Below are 26562 nucleotides of genomic sequence, written 5' to 3'. Positions count from 1 at the left end.
GTGCAACTTGACTCAGAACTGCACATGTGCAGTAACAGTCCAGAACCAGCTGAGACCATCCGGGAGCCTGCTCCAGTGTGTTCGGACGGTGGCGGTGGGGAGGCCGGGTCTGACGGAGATGGCGCCTGAGCATGTCGTGTGATGTAATGATGCTAGTGAGCCAAGCAGGGTGGCTGGGACCTCGTGTGCGGGTCTGCGGGACATGAGCAAGGCAAGCCGGGAGTGGGACTGCCACTGCTGTTTGGACTGGAGAGACCACTTGATATGGAAATAGACTGTCACTGTCCCTGAGCGTCTTACACACTATATAGAAATCAAAATAAGATATTTTTTTTTGCCTTACTATCTACCTTAAATCTCATTGCTAATTGCATATTGTACTTGTTTGTAGCCTAAATACTGACATTTTTCACTTCATACTGTCATTTTGTAACTGTTGAAAATGTCAGTAAGAACTTGGCTGTGCCAGTAAGTTTTGGGTGTCAGGTCAGTAAATTTCAATGTGGTAGGTTGGCAACACTTGTGTCACGCATAGAATTTCTACTTTCACTTTCAGTGTCAGCCAGCAGGGGGAGTGTCCGGCCGGCCATCGCCGTTATAATTGCCACTTCCCCGGCCACTCTCACTTCCAGCACAGCTGGGCCGGAGTCTGGAGACCAGCAGAGGACGGGGACCGGCGCTGTACGCTGTACTCAGCACCATGGACACTCTCCGGGAAGATGTGGCTATGAACGGGATCGGGGAGAATGCCCACCTCCATGGTGACGGGGTAAGGGGGAGGGGAGGGATGCCAGGACACCGGGGACACCGGGCGGGTGATCGGGGCTGCCAAGAACGGAGATCGGGGGTCGGGACCGGATATAGATCTCCCGGACTCTTCAGTGTAACATTGCTTCTCTGTAATGTGATGACCTGTCAGTATCCATCTAGGATTACTACATCCCTATACACTGTACTGTGCTCTCCATCTCCTGTACTGAGGATTATCCTCCTATCACTGATCATTACTCAGCCCTGCCTGATATCACTGTATATATAAATCTGTATATAAATCAGAACCTCTCTGCCTGGGTTCCTCTACATCAGTCTTCTCACCCCAGAGGAGCCCAGAGAATAATGATTGGCTCTCAGGTCCCCATGCTATAAATGTATTGTACAGATCACAGGACATCCTCCTGATCAGTAAGGTGGGGGGCCCCTGTGTTGTGTTCCACCTGTACATGGGGGATTCGGCTGTACACAGGTGTACACTGTTAAACATTCGTTTATACACACCGCTGGGGGCTCCTGGGCACTGGAATATATCTGTGCTTTATAACAGTATGCTCCATGTGCATGAGCCCTAAATGTTGCCATGTACTCTAAGATTGCTGGGCAACATATAGGTGACCCTGTACATTGCTGGGCAGCATATAGGTGACCCTGTACATTGGTGGCAGCGTATAAGTGACCCTGTAAATTGGTGGGCAGCATATAAGTGAGCCTTTACATTGGTGGGCAGCATATAAGTGACCCTGTACATTGGTGGGTGGCATATAAGTGACCCTGTACATTGGTGGGTGGCATATAAGTGACATTGTACATTGGTGGGCAGCATATAAGGGACCCTGTACATTGGTGGGTGGCATATAAATGACATTGTACATTGGTGGGTGGTATATAAGTGTCCCTGCACATTGGTAGGCAGCGTATACTTAAGTGACCCCGTATATTGGTGGGCAGCATATAAGTGACTTGGAAAAAGAAAAAAATGACCGCACATCCAAAGGTTCCAAAATAGGGTGCCTTTAGTAAAAATCACCAGGCTACAAACATATAGTCACTTAGACGCGTTTCACACATCCAGCCTGTGCTTAATGATTAAGCATAGGTTGGATGTGTGAAACGCATCTATGTGACTAAATATCTGGTGTCCCTGGTGTAACCGGGTAATTTTCAACAAAAGGCGCGCTATTTTGGAACCTTTGGATGTGTGGCCATTTTTTTCTTTTTCCAAGTATTTCACAGAGGCGGGCCGGGGCTAATACTCCTACTTGGTTCCAGTTGGGTCAATGCACACACCTGGAGCGGCGGATTCTTTCTACCTTGACTGAGCATATAAGTGACCATGTACATAGGTGGGCAGTGTAGGTGGGAATCAGTCTGCTCATGGCTCCAGGAGACCTGAGCAAGCTCTGGAGGAACTCTGGTTGGGAAATGATGATTGATCTACAGGTTGCTCTGGGTTTCTTGAACAATGAGCAACTTCTGCCTCTTAAGGAAGCAGGGACATCTGTTATTTTTAACAGGGGTATTCTTACAATTCACTACCAGTGTAGAGCACATTACTCACCACCAGTATTGGGGGATTCTACTGCACTGGTCTGTAATGTAAAGGGGGGGTATTCTACTCCACTGATTTCCAATGTAATTAGGTACTACTTCACTCATCTTCAATGTATGGGGACACTACTCCACGGATTTCCAATGTAATTAGGTACTACTTCACTCATCTTCAATGTATGGGGACACTACTACACTGATTTCCAATGTAATTAGGTACTACTCCACTCATCTTCAATGTATGGGGACACTACTCCACTGATTTCCAATGTAATTAGGTACTACTCCACTCATCTTCAATGTATGGGGACACTACTGCACTGATTTCCAATGTAATTAGGTACTACCCCACTCATCTTCAATGTATGGGGACACTACTCCACTGATTTCCAATGTAATTAGGTACTACTCCACTGATTTTCAATGTAAGAGAGTACCACTGGTCCAGCTGTACCAGGAGAGCTGAAAAGATAGTGAGCGATTTGTCCCATCCCATCCTGGGCATCATCTCTTTGAACTGCTGCCATCTGGCAGACGTTTCAGAAACATCAGGGTGAGGACAAATCGCTTTAGGGAAAGCTTTTTCCTAAGAGCAATTAGGTCTGTAAATGAAGCTTTGGGGAAAGGGTGACTAGGCACTTACTCTAACACTGTCCCTACTAGGTGCAGGGGGGCCTATTTTGTATGCAGTGTTATCGTTAATTATCATTCTTTTATTTAACAATTTCATTGTGACTTGTTACAATGACAAGAAAGTATTTTATCTTATTTTACTCCACTCATCTTCAATGTAAGAGGGCACTACTCCACTGATCGTCAAGTGTGAACGGGTCCTTATTGTTCACGCTAAAAAATAGCAGGGTTTCCCTGACACCTGTTATTTTATGGGTTTTTCCATGTTAGGCCTTATTCACATGAGCGTACCAAACTGTACACCCGTGCGAAGGGCCACCTTCACCCACTCTGGATGCACAGGTGTTCAATGCCACGCAGGAGGCTGCATAGACCTGGATGGGTCTGCTAGCAGATCCCAGACTCTTCATCTTTGTGGGAGCAATGACGGAACAAAATGCAGACAATTTTCTAATGCATTCATCGTTCATGCATGGATATACTCTCTGGAACATGTTTGGAGATCTGCACACTACCAAGGGATGGTGGCAATCTACATTGTGTTCTTGTGGATCACTTAACCACTTCAGCCCCGGACCAATAAATACCTTAAGGACCAGAGGTCTTTTTCCAATTTCGCACTGCGCTGCTTTAACTGGTAATTGCGCGGTCATGCAATATTGCACCCAAACGAAATTTGCGTCCTTTTCTTCCCACAAATAGAGCTTTCTTTTGATGGTATTTGATTGCCTCTGCGATTTTTATTTTTTGCGATATAAATGGAAAAAGAGCGAAAATTTTGAAAAAAAATGATATTTTCTTCTTTTTGTTATAAGAAAAATCGAATAAACTAAATTTTAGTCATACATTGAGGGCAAAATTTATTCAGCCACATGTCTTTAGTAAAAAAAATGTCAATAAGCGTATATTTTTTGGTTTGCGCAAAAGTTATAGCGTCTACAAACTAGAGTACATTTTCTGGAATTTACACAGCTTTTAATTTATGACTGCCTATCTCATTTCTTGAGGTGCTAAAATGGCAGGGCAGTACAAACCCCCCCCAAATGACCCCATTTTGGAAAGTAGACACCCCAAGGAAACTGCTGATGGGTATGTTGAGCCCATTGAATATTTATTTTTTTTGTCCTAAGGGATTGAATAATGACAAAAAAAATAAAAATGTACAAAAAGTTGTCACTAAATGATATATTGCTCACACATGCCATGGTTATATGTGGAATTGCACCCCAAAATATATTCCGCTACTTCTCCCGAGTATGGGGATACCACATGTGTGGGACTTTTTGGGAGTCTAGTCGCGCACGGCATCCCGAAAACCAATCACCACCTTCAGGATTTCTAAGGGTGCAAATTTTTGATTTCACCCCTCACTACCTATCACAGTTTCGAAGGCCATAAAAAGCCAAAATAGCACAAAACCCCCCAAAATGACCCCATTTTGGAAAGTAGACACCCCAAGCTATTTACTGAGAGGCATGTTGAGTCCATGGAATATTTTATATTTTGCCACAAGTTGCGGGAATATTACAAACTTTTTTTTTTTTGCACAAAGTTGTCACTAAATGATATATTGCTCACACATGCTATGGGCATATGTGAAAGGACACCCCAAAATACATTCTGCTGCTTCTCCTGAGTACAGGGATACCACATGTGTGGGACTTTTTGGGAGCCTAGCCGCGTACGGGACCCCGAAATCCAAGCACCGCCTTCAGGATTTCTAAGGGCATAATTTTTTTATTTTACTCCTCACTACCTATCACTACCTATCACAGTTTTGACGGCCATAAAATGCCAAGATGGCACAAAACCCCCCCAAATGACCCCATTTTGGAAAGTAGACACCCCAAGGAAACTGCTGATGGGTATGTTGAGCCCATTGAATATTTATTTTTTTTGTCCTAAGGGATTGAATAATGACAAAAAAAAATGTACAAAAAGTTGTCACTAAATGATATATTGCTCACACATGCCATGGTTATATGTGGAATTGCACCCCAAAATATATTCCGCTACTTCTCCCGAGTACGGGGATACCACATGTGTGGGACTTTTTGGGAGTCTAGTCGTGCACGGCATCCCGAAAACCAATCACCACCTTCAGGATTTCTAAGGGTGCAAATTTTTGATTTCACCCCTCACTACCTATCACAGTTTCGAAGGCCATAAAAAGCCAAAATAGCACAAAACCCCCCAAAATGACCCCATTTTGGAAAGTAGACACCCCAAGCTATTTACTGAGAGGCATGTTGAGTCCATGGAATATTTTATATTTTGCCACAAGTTGCGGGAATATTACAAACTTTTTTTTTTTTTTGCACAAAGTTGTCACTAAATGATATATTGCTCACACATGCTATGGGCATATGTGAAAGGACACCCCAAAATACATTCTGCTGCTTCTCCTGAGTACAGGGATACCACATGTGTGGGACTTTTTGGGAGCCTAGCCGCGTACGGGACCCCGAAATCCAAGCACCGCCTTCAGGATTTCTAAGGGCATAATTTTTTTATTTTACTCCTCACTACCTATCACTACCTATCACAGTTTTGACGGCCATAAAATGCCAAGATGGCACAAAACCCCCCCAAATGACCCCATTTTGGAAAGTAGACACCCCAAGCTATTTGCCGAGGGCCATCTTGACACTATTGAATATTTTTTTTTTTTGTCCCAAGGGATTGAATAATGACAAAAAAAAAAAAAAAATGTACAAAAAGTTGTCACTAAATGATATATTGCTCACACATGCCATGGTTATATGTGGAATTGCACCCCAAAATATATTCAGCTACTTCTCCCGAGTATGGGGATACCACATGTGTGGGACTTTTTGGGAGTCTAGTCGCGTACGGCACCCCGAAAACCAATCACCACCTTCAGGATTTCTAAGGGTGCAAAGGCCACAAAATGCCAAAATAGCACAAAACCCCCCCAAATTACCCCATTTTGGAAAGTAGACACCCCAAGCTATTTACTGAGAGTCATGTTGTCTGAACGAAAAAAAAGAGATTGATCGGTGGGTATGCCCACCATTAGATACCTCCCTTCATCCACCCACTTCTAATGATGGACATACATGCACCATTTATATATGCCGAAGCATGGGGGCATCCTCCCGCAAAAAAGTTATGCCGCGTACATACGTTCAAACTTTTCCATGGGCAAGCCCCCTGTCGGAATTTTGACCGTATGTACGCGGCATTAGGAGCAAAATCGCTCCTCCACCCCTTATGCCCCCATGCTTCGGCATATATGCTCTTTTTTAACTGTGGTGGTGAAATCACCGCCTACAGCACTGGAGTCACGGCTTTATGTATCGTGGGAGCAAACGCTGTTGCTGTCAAGATAAATAAATCCGCGCTGCAGCTGAATGGCGTACCTGCTAAGCAAATTATGGTTAACGTTAAAACAAAGTAACATCCCAGTAAAACCTTACCATACCATACCTGCAAAGCAATTGCCAAAAATAACAGTAAAAAATAAAACATTTTTTAACACAACCTGTGCCTAAAATATATATATGCCGAAGCATGGGGGCATCCTCCCGCAAAAAAGTTATGCTGCGTACATACGTTCAAACTTTTCCACGGGCAAGCCCTCCGTCGGAATTTTGACCGTATGTACGCGGCATTAGGAGCAAAATCACTCCTCCACCCCTTATGCCCCCATGCTTCGGCATATATGCTCTTTTTTAACTGTGGTGGTGAAATCACCGCCTACAGCACTGGAGTCACGGCTTTATGTATCGTGGGAGCAAACGCTGTTGCTGTCAAGATAAATAAATCCGCGCTGCAGCTGAATGGCGTACCTGCTAAGCAAATTATGGTTAACGTTAAAACAAAGTAACATCCCAGTAAAACCTTACCATACCATACCTGCAAAGCAATTGCCAAAAAAAACAGTAAAAAATAAAACATTTTTTAACACAACCTGTGCCTAAAATATATATATGCCAAAGCATGGGGGCATCCTCCCGCAAAAAAGTTATGCTGCGTGCATACGTTCAAACTTTTCCACGGGCAAGCCCTCCGTCTGAATTTTGACCGTATGTACGCGGCATTAGGAGCAAAATCGCTCCTCCACCCCTTATGCCCCCATGCTTCGGCATATATGCTCTTTTTTAACTGTGGTGGTGAAATCACCTCCTACAGCACTGGAGTCGCAGCTTTATGTATCGTGGGAGCAAACGCTGTTGCTGTCAAGATAAATAAATCCACGCTGCAGCTGAATGGCGTACCTGAAAACATGAAAAATGGTTAACAATAACACAGTAAACAGTAAAGTATAAAAAATTTGAGAGAAGAGAGAGAGAGAGAGAGAGAGAGAGAGAGAGAGAGAGAGAGAGAGAGAGAGAGAGAGAGAACAATAAAACGACAACTATTTTTGGTTTTTATATTTTATATTTTTTTTGGTTTTTTTATTTTACTTTTTTTTTTTTTATACACTTTTTTTTGAACTGTAAACTAACTGTAACGGTTCGGGTCTCTCAAAATGCGATGGCATCTTGGGAGACCCTGTGTAAGTGTGCCTAGCCTGTGAAATGCTGTACCCTACGCTAATACTTCACTAGTTCATGGTAGCGTTCAAAACACTCACCCTGACAAAGACCAGGATTGCCAGGACAGCGTGGACAATAAGAATGGGTGTCACGCCTATATCCGCGCTTGCTACAGACACGACATCTTTTTTGGGGGGCTCGTTGGGTAGGGGTACTCGGGATGACATAAGAATAATGCCTCTCATGCAGCCGGCTTACTGCATTTGGTTGGGAATGGTGAGGTACAGAACCCTCTGGAAACAGAAGCTCTGTGACAACCTCTCTTTGGAAGAAAAGAAAGGTTAATGTTCCGCCTGAAGTTTTGTATAGCACAAAAGCATTCAGCAAAGCCAATTGAAATAAGTAAGCAGTCACTTTTTTGTACCAGCGTCTGGTCTTACGGGAAGTTAGATACGGCGCCAACATCTGGTCATTGAGGTCCACCCCTCCCATATTTTTGTTATATTCGTGGACACAGAGGGGTTTCTCCACAATACCAGTCGCCGTAGAAATTTGGACCGTCGTGTCTGCATGAAGGGAGGTAAGAACGAAAACATTCTTATTATGCCTCCACTTCATAGCGAGCAAATTATTACACCGATAGCAGGCTCTCTCCCCCAGCCTAAGACGGGAATCTACAAGCCGCTGGGGAAAGCCCCGGCGATTAGGTCGCACGGTGCCACATGCTCCAATCTGATTATCAAATAAATGACTAAACAGTGGCACGCTGGTGTAATAGTTGTCCACGTACAAGTGGTACCCCTTTCCGAATAAGGGTGACACCAATTTCCACACTATCTTGCCAGCGCTTCCTATGTAATCAGGGCAGTTCTCCGGCTCTACGTAACTATCTTTACCCTCATAAACCATAAAGCTCCATGCATAGCCTGTGGCCCTGTCACAGCACTTATAGAGCTTGACCCCGTATCTGGTACGCTTGTTGGGAATGTACTGTTTGAATGACAAGCGACCAGTAAACTTAACCAGGGACTCATCAACGCAGACAACTTTTTGGGGAGTAAACAAGTCTGCAAAACGTTGGTTGAAGTGGTTTATGAGGGGCCGAATTTTGTAGAGCCGATCGTATTCAGGGTCTCCACGTGGACGACAAAGTTCATTGTCACTGAAGTGCAAGAACTGCAAGATCTGCTCGTATCGTTTCCTGGACATGGAGTTAGAGAACACGGGCATGTGGTCAGCCGGATGCGTGGACCAATAAGCCCGCATCCGCATAAATTTATGTGTGCCCATGTTGAGGGAAAGGCCCAAAAACGTCTTAAATTCGGAAACCGTAACTGGTTTCCAATCTCTGGCAAGAGACGGCAACTGGGGATTAGCGGCGATGCGTTGACCAGCATATAAATTGGTTTGGTCCACAATAGATCTATAGAGATCTTCCGTGAGATACAGAGAATAAAAATTGAGTGGCGTAAAATCATCTGTATCCACCTGAATACCGGGTTGGGCAGTGAATGGGGGAAGTACGGGTTCTGCAGAAGTGGTGGGCACCCAATTGGGATAGGCGAATTCTGCAGGAAGGGCACTATGGGTACGACGGGCCTGTCTTTGTCTTCTTCTTGGTGGCAGCGGGACACTACTTGTGCTTGCCACCTCGCCAGCTTGAACTGCACTTATGGGACTCGCCACGTCACCACGTGATACTGCAGTGCTGGATGTACGTCCAGGGTGTACTAGGCCGCTGGTGCTTGCCAGTTCACCAAAAGGATGAGCGGCGCTAGTACTGGCTCTATACTCCATACGAGGGACTTGCGGTTCCTGCACCTCAACAACATCAGAAAATCGGGGTCGGGTACGCCTGACAATAGCAGGGACCTCTTCTTCGTCGTCAGAGCTATCTGACATGGAGGCGCTGTCCTCTACAGGTTCGTATTCTGAGCCTGAATCTGACAGATCAGTGTCTTCCTCTTCACTATCTGTCATGCTCAGAAACGTGTAGGCCTCTTCACTAGTGTACCTTCGCTTTGCCATTTTGGGCTCTAAATTTAGGGGTACAGTAGTGAGACTCACAGGTAAAAAAGCACCTAGCCTGTCAGCGACTGTATAAAACGCTACAAAAAAAAACTGTTAGCGATCGCAGGGATCAGGCCTGACTCTGCGAACGCTGCAGTTATGTGTGTTGTGTTTTGTAAGTGACAGTGATCGATCGATACTGCACTTGGGTGGGCTGGGCTGGGCTGGGCAGAGGGGCAAAACGCAGGTGCTAGCAGGTATCTGGATTGATCCTGCTAACAATGCGTTTTTTTAGAACCCTAAATTGCTAGGCACGCTAGTATAGATCTGATCAGATCAGATATTGATCTGTTCGGATACTATACCACTAAGGGAGGTGTATGCTTTGCGCGTGGGTGTTAGCGGTGCTGGCACTAACCTAGCACTGCCTGGGGCGACGCAGACCCTTTCTGACCCTAAAACCAAATTTATATCACCCGCCGGGTGATCAGGGGGTTAAACCTTTATTAGGTAATAAATGGCGGGTGCCCTGATGCTATAAAAAGCGAACTACCTAACCAGCGTCACCCGTAACACTTATACGGTGATCACTAGTGAAAGGGTTAACTAAGGGCAATCAGGGGTTAAAACCTTTATTGGGTATTTATATGGGGGTACCTGAAGCTTTATAAAAACCTGACGGGGAACCTAAATAACTAAATAACTAACTGGCTAACCAGCGTCACCAGTGACACTTATGCAGCGATCGCTGGTGAAAGGGTTAACTCTAGGGGCAATCAAAGGGTTAAAACCTTTATTAGGTTATATATCGGGGTACCTAACGGTATAAAAACCTGGCGTTGAACCTAAAAAAAAACTAGCTTCCTAGCGGGACCAGTGACACTATTGCAGCGATCACAAAAACGATCGCTTAGTGACACTGGTAAAAGAGGGTGAAAGGGTTAACTGGGAGGGCAATCAAGGGGTTAAACCTTTATTAGGGGGGGGGTAGGGGGCTACCCTGGACCTAAAGGGGCCTAACACTAGCTGTCCTGACACTTTTTACAGTCACAACTGACACTAAATGTAGTGATCAATAAATAAATGAACACTGCATTAGTGACACTGTGACTGGGGGGGGGCGGGGGGCCGATCGGGGGGGTGATCGGGGGGTGACTGGGGTGAAATGTGTGCCTGTGTGTACCTATGTGTCAGTGGACTGTTGGTGCACTTACTTGGACGTCTTCACTCCTCGCTGTCCGGTTCAAAAAGACCGCCACGAGGAGTGTGACATCACTTCCTCCTCCTGTGTTTACATTTTCACAGGGGAGGAAGTTCGTCACTGGCCAGGAGCGATCGAGAGGGGATGGCCAGAAACCAACGGCCATCCCCTCATCGCGGGTCGCTCCGGCACTGAAAGGGACCGCCGTATCTAGCGGGAGGGGGTCCGATCGGACCCCCCACCCGCTAGAAGGCATTCACGTACATTTACGTGATTGTGCCTGCCTGTGCCATTGTGTTGACGTACATTGGCAATACGGCGGTCCTGAAGTGGTTAAATTACTGGAGATCTGCACATTTGCCTTCATGCGGGTAAAGAAGGCCTTTCACATGAGTTTAGGGATCAGTACTCCCATGTGAATGAGGCCTTATAGAAGTTGAGAAAATCTGATCTAACAAAACATTATTTGAGTTTTGTCTATGTTAGAGTCTGATGATGTTATAGGTGATTATGTTTGTTTTATGTATTCTGTTATAGTAACAATGATCTTTACAGTTTGTGCTGCACAAGAAGTTTGAACTGCAACATTGTTGTCATTTGAGTGTTTTCTGTTCCATCTTAGAACCTGATAGAGTTATAGAGGAATATGTTTGTTTATTGTATTCCTGCATAGTAAACGATGATCAATATTGTCTGTGCTGCTCAGGAAGTTTTTAATGCCATGGTAAACACAGATGAACAATATGATGAACAATAAAACAACCGATGATGAATATTAAAACTTGTGCTAATCTATGTCCTAATCATTTGAACTGAGGTCACTACTTTTGGCCCTACTTCTCCTGTAGATCATAGGAGTGCACTTCTTTCTACACTCCTGTGACTTGTGAGTGCTGACGTCACTGAGCCGGTCCAGACTCTGGAGGGATCCCAACTTTAATGTCAGGATCTGACCAGATTCCTGACCAGCAGCTGGCTCAGCCCCTCAGCACACCACTGAGAGCCTGAGCCAGCCGCTCCCATAGCCTGCAAAGTCCAGCGTTCCATTGAGTTCTGGAGGGGCAGAGCATAGAGACGGTGACTAACAGTCACCACTGTCTGCTCACTGAAAACCGAGAACTGAGTGATCAGCTGTCTTTGATCACTCAGTTCTCAGTCTTAGAGGGAGTGAGGGACATATGCAGCAATGTTGGGCCAATACAGCCTCCACCTAGGTGAGTATGCTTAAAACAGTTTTAGTCAGAAGGTTTTTTATCTTAATGCATTCTATGCATTAAGATAAAAAACCTTCTGTGTACAGCAGCCCTCCTCCTGAGGTCCATCATCTAGATCAAGGATCTCAAAACTACGGCCCTCCAGCTGTTGAGGAACTACATTTCTCATGAGGGATTGTAAAGCTCTGACATTCACAGACATAAATGTGCATGATGGGAATTTTAATTCCTGAACAATCGGAGGGCCATAGTTTGGAGACCCCTCATCTAGACCCAGCAATTTTGCAGGAGTGTCTCGATTGCCCTCGGCTCTCCCTCCTCATTGGCTGAGACAGCAGTGTGGCGCCATGATCTCCTGCTGCTGTCAATCAAAGTCATTTAGCCAATGAGGAGAGAGAGGGGTGGGGCCAGTCTGTGGCTCCATGTCTGAATGGACACACGGAACTGCGGCTCCCACAGAAGGGAGGGGCCAGGAGAGCCAAAGAGGGACCCAGGAAGAGGAGGATGGGGGCTGCTCTGTGAAAAACCTTTTCACAGAGCAGGCAAGTATAACATGTTTGTTAAATAAGACTTTAGTATCACTTTAAGACTTTAGCTGAACAAATGAATATTTTCAAATTACTGTTTGTGCGAAAATTCCTACGAAAATTCTTTGAACATTCGATTATGTCATATGACAAATGTCGACTAACGATTATGATTAGAAAATCAAACAAACGTTCTTAAAAAAAAAAAAGTCAGCAGCTACCAATACTATAGCTGTTGACTTTTAGTAAAAAGACACTTACCTGTCCAGGGATCCAGCGCTGTCTTCACCCATTCACCCAGGCCGGTTCTTTACGGGTCTTCAGGTCCCCAGCGTTACCATGTTAATAGTGGGAAACCAGCTGTGACTTCCTGCTGGCTCACAGCCAACTCCACACTGCGCATGTGTGAGATGCACTAAGCTTTCTATATTGGCCCGTAGCCTTCTGGGACCTGTGACATACCCCCGGAGGTTAGGGGCAGAAAGAGGGGGAGGGCGAACTTCAGCTCAGCTCACCTAGAAGTAGGATCAGGTACCTTTCAAATCTAGGTACCCACTCCCTGAAAATAAAAAAAATATTTACAATGAGGATAGAGGAGAGGAGGAAGATATGCAGAACTTTCCTTTTCAGATGAAGTTTAACTTTAAAACTAAAAGTTTCAAATTAAATTCTACTAGTGTATGGCCAGCTGTACATGAGTTCCATTCAAGGTTTGTTTTAGCCACACCCGCTGGTTCACCCCCAAATGAGTAGATTGCATTCATATTTTTACAACCTAAATGGATTATTTTACATTTTTCTACATTAAACCTCATTTGCCATGTAGTTGCTCACCCCATTCATTTCTTCAGATCTTCTTGCAAGGTTTCCACATCCTGCAGAGAAGTTATTGCCCTGCTTAGCTTAGTGTCGTCTGCAAATACAGAGATTGAACTGCTTAGCCCATCCTCCAGGTCTTTTATGAACAAATTAAACTGGATTGGTCCCAGCACAGAACCCTGGGGGACCCCACTTCCCACCCCCGACCATTCAGAGTATTCCCCATTTATCACCACCTTCTCAACTTGCCCTTGTAGCCAGTTTTCAATCCATGTACTCACCCTATCGTCCATGCCAATGGACCTTACTTTGTACAGTAAACGTTTATGGGGAACTGTGTCAAATGCTTTTGCAATATCCAGATATCAAGTTTTTCTTGTTCACTTTATAAAACTCACGCAGACATGGATGTGTTTAATTTTATGAAAGAAAGGCACATTAACTTAGAGGAGGTCTTTCAACAGACTCCCAGTCTTAATTTAGACCTAGAAAAAGGCTTTAAACAATTACAAACAGACATGGAAAAGCAAATAAGGCTGTGGTGGGATGTAGCTTCATTTGATATGTATATGGAAAAGAGCCTGACTCCAAGGAGACTCAGGTGGGATATCAGTCCCAACGAGGGGACTGAGGATCTCCAAATGTTGGATGAATGGTACCAGTTTTTCAATGCCTGTGAGCAAAAATTGATGCAACTCATGGTCAGGAAAAGGAAAGCCAAATCTGCGATTTTGGACGCAAAAATCGCAGACCTTAAAGAAAGAATGGTGCCATTCAGTGCTACTGATGAATATTCAGAAAAAGCTAAAACTCTTCAGAGTCATTTAGCTAAATATGATAGCGAAATTAAAAACAAAAAGATCAAAAAATACCAGAGGGATATTAAAGACTTTGAACAAAATAAAGTATACAAATGGCAGGAAACTCTTTTGGCCACATCTGGCAATGAGACTTCGAGTGAAAGGAAGCCCACCTTAGACTCATTGACCAAAGCCAAACCAGTTTCCAGCACCCCGAAATTTTTTTATATAAAACAAGGGGGTAATTCTAAAACTCATTATTATCCACCCTCTAATTCATACCCCCACTCCTCTCCCCGTCCGATACATACTTACAATAGGTATGGTCCTTTGGACAATAGATATCCTGATTACAATTATTATGAACCACCAAGAAATCATTTCCCACCGAGGCCTCCTAGAGGTGCCTTTAGAGGTAATTTTAGAGGGAGACCAGGGCCTCATCAAAACCACCACCAGGGGGGGGAAGGGAGAGGATGGAAAGGGCCTTATCGTATCCCTCCTACCCCTTACCCCCCACAAGAACCTATAGAAAACGAGGAAAGAGAGGAGGCAGGAGAAAGAAAAAGAAAGAGAGACAAGTAAATGAGGGTATTTTTAACCTAGCAGGCGTTGAGCTTTCTGAGAAAGAATTAGAAGTATTAAACCAGGGTTTAAAATTTGCACCTAATAAAGATGTGAACAAGTTTGAATTATTTGTTGACATCGAGAAATACGTGAGGAAACTGAATATTAAAAAACATTTTATTAACCCTATTATAAAAACCAGTATCTCCACCACTGAGTCATTATATGTACATAGTGGGTTAAAAAACAATTCTGTGTTCAACCCTAAGAAAGGAACGCACCATCACATAGAAGTGTTTAAAAATATGGTACAACATGATGTGAGGAATTTAGAAATCAAAAGACAGGCTAAAAATAAAACTATATGGGAAGGCATAAAAATGATAGAGGAAAACAAACAGATAGTGATACGAGCGGCAGATAAAGGGGGAGGTCTCGTGATATTATCCCGAGACTATTATTATCAGGAGATGGGACGATTACTAAATGACACCCACACTTATAAAAAATTAAATAGTGATCCGACCTCAAAAATAAAAACATTACTTATAGAGTGGGTAACTGAGGGCCTATACAAAGATATTTTAAATCAAAAGGAAGCTGATTACCTTGTACCACACGCTCCAAAAATTCCAGTTATGTATATTTTACCAAAAATACACAAAAATAACGAAAGACCACCAGGTCGACCTATAATAAGCGGGATGGAGTCTTTGTTTGCAAGGTTGGGAGAATATCTAGATGATTTTTTCAAACCATTAGTGAGAAAGAGTCCCTCGTACTTAAAAGACAGCAGAGATCTGCTGGTACTTTTGCAGAATTTGGTGGCATCAGAAGATATCATCATGATTACGGTAGACATTGAGTCACTTTACACTAACATCCAACATAAAGATGCACTTACGGCAATAAAGTGGGCACTAATAAAAGAATCCAAGCTGAAAAAGGCTCAGATAAATTACCTGATTAGAGGCCTAGATCTTGCTATGAGTAATAACTTTTTTTGGGCCAATAATGAGTATTACAACCAAGTATCAGGAGTGGCCACGGGAGCACGTTATGCTCCCAGCGTAGCCAATATTGTTCTTAATAAATGGGAATCAGAAACCATCTATAAAAATATGCACAAATCTCTTGTTTTCTATAAAAGATACATAGATGATGTAATTCTTTTTTGGAGAGGTACGTTAGAGAGTTTTAAAGACTTCTTGAGCAATATGAATGCTAATCAATATCGCTTGAAGTTTACAGCTGAATTCAGTAAGGTGGAAGTGAACTTCTTGGACCTTACTATTATGAAAAAGCATAACAAGTTTGTTACTAAAACCTATTTTAAAGTCACAGACAGAAATGGGTACGTGCCCACACATAGTTGCCATCATCCACAGTGGATAGGAGCTGTCCCCAAAGGACAATATATACGATTGAAACGGAACTGTGAGGAAGAGTCTGACTTCCATTCACAAGCTAAGGTTCTAACTAGTAGGTTCTGCGAAAAAGGCTACTCACAAAAAACTCTAGAGAAAGTTGTAACACAGATGTCACAGATGGACAGACAAACTTTATTGGTATCAAAAGTAGAGGTCGACCGATATATCGGCCGGCCGATATATCGGCCGATATTTGCCGTTTTTTAAATAATCGGCATCGGCCGATTTGTGCTGATAAAAAGCCGATTTAGAACTACAGCGGGACTTTGAAATGACTTCTGTATAGAATGGTCTAAGTTGACTGAGTCGTCATAGCAACCCTTTCCTCCACTCTGGGCAGGCTGCCAAGAAAAGAACAGAAAGATACAATGTTTACACTTGAATGAATTAAGTCATCTCTGTGTGTAGAAGTTCTCAGTTTAACCATTTAAAGACTAAATCTTTTCTGACACTTGTTGCTTACAAGTAAAAAATCCTGTATTTTCTGCCAGAAAATCACTTAGAACCCCCAAAAATGATATATATTTTTTTAGCAGAGATCCTAGGGAATAAAATAGCGGTTGTTGCAATATTTTATGTCACACGGCATTTGCACATTTGAGGTCTTTCAAATGCATTTTTTTGGGAAAAAAATACACCATTTAAAAAATAAAAATAAAATAAAAACAGTAAAGTTAGCCCATTTTTTTTTTTTGTCCAAAAGTTTTGACTACCTGTTTTTATTTTATATATATATATATATATATATTTTTTTTTTTTATCTAAATCATACATACAAGTAAACTGATTGGAGGTTTGTTTTGTTTAATAAATGTTTAAGTGTAAGAAATTTTCTGTATCACATATGAAGGCCGCTTTCACACTGGAGCGGGCAGGCGTTGATGGTAAAACGCAAGTTTTAGCGGCTCTTTACCATCATTTTAGCGGTGCTATTTGGCTGCTAGTGGGGCACATATAACCCAGCTAGCGGCCAAGGAAGAGGTTAAATGCGCCCATGAAGCACCGCTGCCAAATCGCATTGCATGCGCTTCGGCAGTGGTGCCCATTCATATCAATGGGCAGGAGTGGTGGATGAGCAGTATACACCACTCCAAACGTGCTGCTTGCAGGACTTTTTTTTAAGATCCTGCCAGTGCATCGCCTCAGTGTGAAAGCACTCTGTCTTTCACACAGACTGCAGGGGAGCCGTTTTACAGGCACTTTACAGGCGCTATTTTTAGCCCAAAAGCGCCTTAAAACGCCCCAGTGGGAAAGGTGTGTTAGATCAAGGGGGATTAAAAATAAATAAATAAAATAAAATCGGCCTAACATATCGGCCCAAAAAAATCGGCATCATATATCGGCTATCGGCCGCCATGATTTCTAAATATCGGCATCGGCCAGAGAAAAACCCATATCGGTCGACCTCTAATCAAAAGCTAAACCAGAACATCAAGGAGCTATAGCCTTTGTGACAGGGTTTAATAGGCAGTATAGACAAGTAGAAACTATTTTCAAAAAATATTGGCCTATCTTGCAACGAGATAAAGATTTGGCCTCTATTATTCCACAGAATCCCAAATTTATCTATAGAAGGGCACCGAGTTTGAGAAATCAACTAGCCCGTAATGTCCCCGACCCCCCAAAAAAACTTGTAACCTTCCTTGATGGATCCGGCTTCCATTATTGCATGAGATGCAAAGCCTGCAAGACCACCAGAGGACCCGGTTGATCAAGGAAGATTACTCAGTTTCAATCACAAGTCACGAAGCTGGAGTATAAAATCAAACCACTAATTACGTGCAACTCAGATCATGTAACACATGTGCTGGAATGCCCCTGCTCCATGCAGTATGTAGGTCGAACTACTAGACAGCTAAGAATTAGAATTAATGAACATCTTACAAATATTAAGAAAGGATTTCCCAACCATAGCGTGTCAAGGCATTTTAAAACACATCACGATAGCGATCCTTCACTCTTTAAATTTTACGGGATCGATAAGATCTCAAAACATTGGAGAGGAACTCACATGAAAAGGGAAATATCAAAAAACGAAACGAAGTGGATATACAATTTAAAAACTATGTAGCCTCTAGGAATGAACATAGAGCTCGATTTAAATTGTTTTTTGTCCAATGATTGAAAAGTCCCTTGTATTTCTTGTGTCTAGGTATTTTCCGCCATTTCTTCATTTTTTGAATTCATCTAGCGTTTTTTTCTGGCCTATGATGTGGGCTTTTGTTTGGTTTTTCCTCACATCTGGTAGCCAGAGATAATGCCGGATTTATTTTTGGTAATGGTAATAATATATTTAAGAATTTTATATATTTCTTTATTAGAAATATTTAACCACTTCAGCTCCGGACCAATAAACACCTTAAGGACCAGAGGTCTTTTTGCAATTTCGCACTGCGCTGCTTTAACTGGTCAAGCGGTCATGCAATATTGCACCCAAACGAAATTCGCGTCCTTTTCTTCCCACAAATAGAGCTTTCTTTTGATGGTATTTGATTGCCTCTGCGATTTTTTTTTTTTTGCGATATAAATGGAAAAAGAGCGAAAATTTTGAAAAAAAAAGATATTTTCTTCTTTTTGTTATAAGAAAAATCGAATAAACTAAATTTTAGTCATACATTGAGGGCAAAATTTATTCAGCCACATGTCTTTAGTAAAAAAAATGTCAATAAGCGTATATTTTTTGGTTTGCGCAAAAGTTATAGCGTCTACAAACTAGAGTACATTTTCTGGAATTTACACAGCTTTTAATTTATGACTGCCTATCTCATTTCTTGAGGTGCTAAAATGGCAGGGCAGTACAAATCCCCCCCAAATGACCCCATTTTGGAAAGTAGACACCCCAAGGAAATTGCTGATGGGTATGTTGAGCCCATTGAATATTTATTTTTTTTGTCCTAAGGGATTGAATAATGACAAAAAGTTGTCACTAAATGATATATTGCTCACACATGCTATGGGCATATGTGAAATGACACCCCAAAATACATTCTGCTGCTTCTCCTGAGTACGGGGATACCACATGTGTGGGACTTTTTGGGAGTCTAGTCGCGCACGGCACCCCGAAAACCAATCGCCACCTTCAGGATTTCTAAGGGTGCAAATTTTTGATTTAACTCCTCACTACCTATCACAGTTTCGAAGGCCATAAAATGCCAAAATAGCACAAACCCCCCCCCAAATGACCCCATTTTGGAAAGTAGACACCCCAAGCTATTTACTGAGAGGCATGTTGAGTCCATGGAATATTTTATATTTTGCCAAAAGTTGCGGGAATATTACAAACTTTTTTTTTTTTTGCACAAAGTTGTCACTAAATGATATATTGCTCACACATGCTATGGGCAGAAGTCAAATTACACCCCAAAATAAATTCTGCTGCTTCTCCCGAGTACGGGGATACCACATGTGGGGGACTTTTTGGGAGACTAGCCACGTACGGGACCCCGAAAACCAAGCACTGCCTTCCGGATTTAAATATAAAATGCTACCAAAAAACCTGTTAGCGATGGCAGGGATCAGGCCTGACTCTGCGATCGCTGCAGTTATGTGTTTAGTGTTTTGTAAGTGACAGTGATCGATCGATACTGCACTTGGGTGGGCTGGGCAGAGGGGCAAAACGCAGGTGCTAGCAGGTATCTGGGCTGATCCCGCTAACAATGCGTTTTTTTGGAACCCTAAACTGCTGGGGACGCTAGTATAGATCTGATCAGATCAGATATTGATCTGTTCAGATTCTATAGCACTACGGGAGGTGTATGCTTTGCGTGTGGGTGTTAGCGGTACTGGCACTAACCTAGCGCTGCCTGGGGCGACGCAGACCCTGACCCTAAAACCTAATTGATATCACCCGCCGGGTGATCAGGGGGTTAAACCTTTATTGGGTAATAAATGGTGGATGCCCTGATGCTATAAAAAACAAACTAACCAGAGTCACCCGTGACACTTATACGGTGATCAGTGGTGAAAGGGTTAACTAGGGGCAATCAGGGGGTTCAAATTTTTATTAGGTAGTATATGGGGGTCCCTGGCGCTATATAAAAACCTGACGGGGAACCTAAATAACTAACTGGCTAACCAGCGTCACCAGTGACACTTATACTGTGATCGCTGGTGAAAGGGGGTGAAAGGGTTAACTAGCAGCAATCAGGGGGTTAAAACCATTATTGGGTAGTATATCGGGGTACCTAGCGCTATAAAAACCTGGCGGTGAACCTAAAAAAATAACTAGCTACCTAGCGACACTAGCGACACTAGCGACACTGATGCAGCGATCAGAAAAATGATCGCTTAGTGACATTGGCAAAAGGGGTGAAAGGGTTAACTAGCGGCAATCAGGGGGTTAAAACTATTATTGGGTAGTATATCGGGGTACCTAGCGCTATAAAAACCTGGCGGTGAACCTAAAAAAATAACTAGCTACCTAGCGACTGTAGCGACACTAATGCAGCGATCAGAAAAACGATCGCTTAGTGACACTGGCAAAAGGGGGTGAAAGGGTTAACTAGCGGCAATCAGGGGGTTAAAACCATTATTGGGTAGTATATCGGGGTACCTAGCGATATAAAAACCTGGCGGTGAACCTAAAAAAATAACTAGCTACCTAGCGACACATGCAGCGATCAGAAAAATGATCGCTTAGTGACACTGGCAAAAGGGGGTGAAAGGGTTAACTCTAGGGGCAATCAGGGGGTTAAATCTTTATTGGGGGGTGATAGGGGGCTACCCTGGACCTAACACTAACTGTCCTGACAGTTTTTACTGTCACAACTGACACTGAATGCATTGATCAGTAAAGAAATGATCAATGCAATCAGTGACACTGTGACTGGGGGGGGAGGGGGGGCGGGGGGGGATCGGGGGGGGGGGTTTGTGTGCCTGTGTGTACCTACATGTCAGTGTAGTGTTGGTGCACACTTACTATTAGTCTTCTCCTCGTAGTCCGGTCAAAAAGACCGCCCCGAGGAGAATGACATCACTTCCTCCTTCCTGTGTAAACAATACACAGTGGGAGGAAGCTTCTCATTGGCCAGGAGCGATCCAGAGGGGGTGGCCGAAAACCAACGGCCATCCCCTCATCACGGAGCGCTCCTGGAGCGAACCGGACCGTCGTATCCAACGGGAGGGGGTCCGATCGGACCCCCCACCCGCTGGAAGGCAGGCACGTACATTTACGCGATTGTGCCTGCCTGTGCCATTGTGTTGACGTACATTGGCAATACGGCGGTCCTTAAGTGGTTAATTTCTAATCAGGAAAAAATCCCTCTTTTTTTGTCTTATAAGTGGTAGAAAATTTCCAGACTATAGATTGACATCTAGTGGTCAATTTGGAAATTACAAGCAACTTATCCCTTTTTTTCCAATGGACATTTCCATTGGATTATTATATGCGTATTTTTCTAATTTTATTTTTTTACTCTCTAATTTCTAGCATATACAATTCATCCCTTCGTTTTTGGGTTAATACGTTTTAAACGTTTATTTGCTAGTTATGTCTTAATGTACTATTATTGCTGTTAGCCTTAAGTGGGACCGAGGCTGCGTATTAAATTAAGTATTTCTCGATTGGTCTATGGATTAATCGAGACACTATAAAGAACGCTGACTTTGTGACTGGGTACGCTTCCTGATGTAGTGTCAAAAGATACGTACGTCGAGGCGGTATCCAGTCACGTTCGTTTACGTTTAGTTCCGGTCGTCCTTGGTTATCGGCTGTCCTTTGGTGGAACGCACGCCTACACCACGAGGAACTACGTATCCATTACGAAACGTTTGTTTTAAGCAAGCAGCCCCAGTGCCAGGTTGGGCACCGACATATGTAAGCAGCCATTTGGCCTTATGTTTTTTAAATTTATTTTTATTATTAAACGGTGTTACGCTATGGATTTTTGTTTGGCTTTTTTTATGACCTATCTGAGTCTATGAGGAGAAGCTTCTGTCCATACGAGGTCCACCTTATTCCATGTGAGCAGGGAATCAACCTGCATAAGCCTATTTGACTATCTTTTTAATTAAAGTAGTCAACAGCATCTGGTAAGAAGACATCTTTATCTTCACAAGTGGGGTGTTGTTTCTATGTCCATAAGTTTTTGGTGAAGGGACGTTTCATTACGTTATAGAAGATTCCAGCAGTCTTTTGATTTATGGATTCAGAAGGAGTTTTTCACTGAAAAAATCACTGTTTTTGGACTTTGGAGTTATATTTATTTAAGTTTTTTTGTTTCCTTTTGGTGTCATCACCCAACTGGGACTTTATTTATTATTGTTTTTCACTATATTTTGGTTGTAATTTTTTGTTTATTGCAGTTTTGTAATATGGTGTGTATTATTTTAGATACCATTTGATTATCAAATTTTCACATTTTTTTGATATTTATATTTGCTCTAGCGCCCCTATCATCATTATAATATCCAGATACACCACGGCTACGGGCCTTTCTTTATCTAGATGGCAGCTCACTTCCTCATAGAAGGTTAATGGATTGATTTGGCAAGAACAAGTCTTCATGAATCCATGCTGATTACTGCTAATGATACCGTTTTCATTACTAAAATCTTGTATATAGTCCCTTATCATCCCCTCCAAGAGCTTGCATACTATTGATGTTAGGCTAACTGGTCTGTAATTCCCGGGGATGTATTTTGGCCTTTTTTTAAATATTGGTACTACATTGGCTTCTCTCTAATCAGCTGGTACCATTCCAGTCAGTAGACTGTCAGTAAAAATTAGGAACAATGGTCTGACAATTACTTGACTGAGTTCCCTAAGTACCCTAGGGTGCAACCATCTGGTCCCAGTGATTTATTAATGTTAAGTTTCCCAAGTCTGTTTCTAATTTTGTCCTCTGTTAGCCATGAGGGTGCTTCCTGTGATGTGTCATGAGGACAAACACTGCAGTTTTGGTTAATAAAGCCCCCCTGATTCCCTCGTGAAGACTGTGGAGAAGAATAAATTCAATACCTTCGCCATCTCCCCATCCCTTATAACCAGATGTCCTTCCTCATTCTTTATGGGGCCAATATGGTCTGTCCTCCCTTTTTTACTGTTTATATACTTAAAGAATTTCTTTTTTTTTTTTTGCTCTTTTCTGCTCTCTGTCTTTCCTGTTCTATCTTAGCCGCCCTAATTACACCCTTACATATCTTGTTGCATTCTTTGTAAAGTCTAAATGCTAATGATGATCCCCCAGCCTTGTATTTTTTGAAGGCCTTCTCTTTTGCTTTTATATGCATTTTTACATTCGAGTTAAGCCACCTGGGACTTTTGTTCGCTCTTTTAAATGTATTTCCCAATGGGATGCACTGGCTAATGCCCTTATTTAATATGCTCTTAAAGCAAACCCATCTCTCCTCCATGTTCTTTGTTTCTAAGATTTTATCCTAATTTATATCTTTTAGCAAGGTTCGTAGTTTAGGGAAGTTGACTCTTTTGAAATTCAGTGTCTGTGTGCTCCTCTTATGTTTCCTATTTGTGTGATTTATACTGAAGCCAATTGACCTGTGTTTGCTGTTTCCTAAATTGCCCCATATTGCCACATCCGTGATCAGGTCTGTGTTGTTGGTAATCAGTATATCTAGTAATGCCTTGTTTCCAGTTGGCGCGTCTACCATCTGACCCAAGAAATTGTCTTACAAGACATTTAGGAACTGGCGAGCCTTAGCCCCTGTACACACGGTCGGAGATTTCCACAACCAAATCCGTCGGATTTTGCCTGTCGGATTTTGTCCGTCGGATCTTGTCCGAAACTGTTGCATACACACGGTCGGGCCAAGTTGGCGAAAAATCCGATCTTTCAGAACGTGATGACATAATTTCGTTACGATGGGACTACGTTCAGGCTAGTAGCCAATAGCTTTGATGTAGGAATTTGATCTGAGCATGCGTGGCACTTGGTCCGATGAAAATGCTCTACACATGATCGGATTAGGTCCGTCCGGCCCAGGTGGTCGGGAAATATTTCCAACATGTTGGAAAATTGGGTCGGACGGAGATTCGGACGGAATCAGTCCGATGCATACCACACACGGCACGGTCCGATAAGACGCAATCCGACAGATTATCCGACCGTGTGTACAAGGGCTTAGACAAATGCGTGGTTCCTTCCATCCAATCTATGTCTGGATAATTAAAATCCCCCATTATGATAACACTTCTCATCCTGCTAATCCAAATTGTGATAGGAGGTCCGTCTCCCCCTCCTCCCTCAGGTTAGGGGGCCTATAGGATACTCCCAGTATTATTTTCCCGTTGGCTTCATCCCTTTGGAGCTCTACCCATGAGGATTCCACCTACTCCCTAGCTCCCTTATTGATTTCTTGTCTCACATTCACTTGTCAATTATTCTTGATATATAGGCATACCCCTCCCCCTTTTTTACCCTCTCTATCTCTGTCATAAAGGGAATACCCTTGAATGGTTGCCAGCCAATCATGAGAGCTGTTGAACCAGGTCTCTGAAATTCCCACAAAATCGAAATCCTCCTATTCAACAGTATCTCTAGTTCACCCATCTTGTCTGCCAGGCTCCTGGCATTGGTGAACAAGCCACATAGTCTAGACTGGTCATATACTGTCCTCTTATTGGGTGTTCCGACATTGCAAATAGGACTTGTTACTAGTAACTAATCAGCTTATGTCTTCAGCTTATTGAAGGCTATCTCCAGGGCTGTCTTAATAGCAGCATGGGCCCCTGGGCAAAGTAATGCACTGGGGCCCCTACCAGCATTCCCCAATTTACATATCTACTCTCAACAATTAAAGTATAAATAGTTGATAGAATTAAACATATTTGTTAGTACTTTCAATAAAATCAATAAAAAAATAAAATAAAAAAAAGTACCTGGAGAAGATGTGATTCTGACTGTGGATTTATCCCAGTGACAGGCTGCTTCTGTCCCTACAGCCCAGATTCTGGGATATAGCCATCCTGGGACAGCTTAGTAAAAAGCGTGACTGTCCTGGCAAATCTGGGACAGTTGGCAAGTATAATGTAATGCAAGATCATGCACCTGGCGCTCCTGGGCAGTGCCCATGCATTAAGACAGCCTCAGCCAACTCCACCCTTTGCACCATGTTACAAAATGGCCTAATAACATTCAGTGGGTGAATTGTTCTGCAGTTTTTGTTTCTATAAATACACACCAATAGTGTATGACCAAATGGGGTTCTGTTATTTTGTTTTTGTCTTCTTCTATTTTTTTTTTTTAGGGTGTATAGAATTGATTGTTTTTATATTCTTTATTTATCATTTTCAGAATATACAAAGAAAGAAACAGGAATATTCCCAATCCGAATTTCCAGAAAAATAGAAAAAAATCACAGTAATATGACAAGCTCACTGAAGAAATGCTGCGTGTATTACTTACTGTAGTGTAGGTGCTCTTACACTTTTGACTGCTGCGTCCTGCTATGTAATCTCCCCAAATTAGTGGCAAGGCCCATAGACTTCCAGGGAATTTCCACCACAGCACACAGGGAGATGGCTCAATACCTGGGCATACAAGTGCCTAATTATCAGGATAGTATTGCATGGTGTTACACTATATGGGCAGAGGGACAGCTCTGGGAAATTCCTGGTGACCTCATGCCAATTCACTTCTAGTGCTACTAAGCCCATGTGAAGTATCACAGTTCTCTTTGTTTATTCACAAACACTTGTTCTTTATGGTGTCTGCCTTGGGGAATAGATAACCAGTGCACTTGTGTTAACCCCTTATCACCAGGAGTGCAGATGTTCATGTGACGGAATAACTGCCTGTTCCTATGAATATAAATCCTAAATACATTTTGTAGATAACATTCCTCACATTCTACCGCAAGCTTTGTATGGATTCTGAAATCCCTCTTCATAACAATGAGGCCCTTGTGAGTTCCAGTGACTGCTTGACAAATGTAGTGTAGGAACTGGTTCAGCCTTAGTGTGAATGGGAAGTATACAATCCAAGGAGACAACATCAGGGGCGGACTGACATCTCATGGGGCCCCTGGGCAATAGGAGATTATGGGGCCCCCGGGCAATAGGAGAAGATTATGGGGCCCCCAGGCAATAGGAGATTATGGGCCCCCAGGCAATAGATTACGGGGGCCACACAGTATACACACACACACATACAGTATACACACACACAGACACACAATGTACACACACACAGAATACACATACACACACTGAAAGGTATTGGAGAGGTGAGGCAGCATACCAAGAGAATTTCATTTTTGAAAAAATTTTTTTTAGAATGTTCGCTCTATTTTCTTTTTTTTTTTTAACACTCTTTATATTTTAAGAATTTTACATACAGATACAAATGCTGAAAGAACGTATACAGCGTTCTAACATAAGCCATTTCAAAGGCAATATGGTAAAATAAAAACAGGCAACCATCCCGCCTATAGAGTGTATTATCACTCATCAGGGTCAAAGCCTAAATGGCAAACTAAAGAGTGTATGCATCCCATCTGTAATTAAAAAAAAAAAAAAAAGCTAGTATATAATAATTTTTTCAGCATAGCAGCAAACGGAAAAGACCAAGTCATCAAAAGT

General features: G+C 42.8%; 1 protein-coding gene across 1 annotated transcript in view; it reads left to right on the top strand.

The window, feature by feature from the left end:
- The first annotated feature begins 574 nt into the window (after positions 1-574).
- The window catches only part of NINJ1 (ninjurin 1), a 109805-nt gene continuing 83817 nt past the window's right edge, over positions 575-26562 (top strand). Inside the window, exon 1 of the mRNA XM_077452095.1 lies at positions 575-769. Coding sequence (XP_077308221.1) covers positions 701-769 — 69 coding nt within the window. The 5' untranslated portion in view covers positions 575-700. The remainder of the gene's footprint in view (positions 770-26562) is intronic.

Source organism: Lithobates pipiens, unplaced genomic scaffold, assembly GCF_037356315.1.
Source record: "Lithobates pipiens isolate NorthernLeopardFrog02 unplaced genomic scaffold, aLitPip1_a1.2 Scaffold_23, whole genome shotgun sequence".
Classification (NCBI taxonomy): Eukaryota; Metazoa; Chordata; class Amphibia; order Anura; family Ranidae; genus Lithobates; species Lithobates pipiens.
Note: the sequence above shows the minus strand (reverse complement) of the source record. Positions and strands in the feature narration are given on the sequence as shown.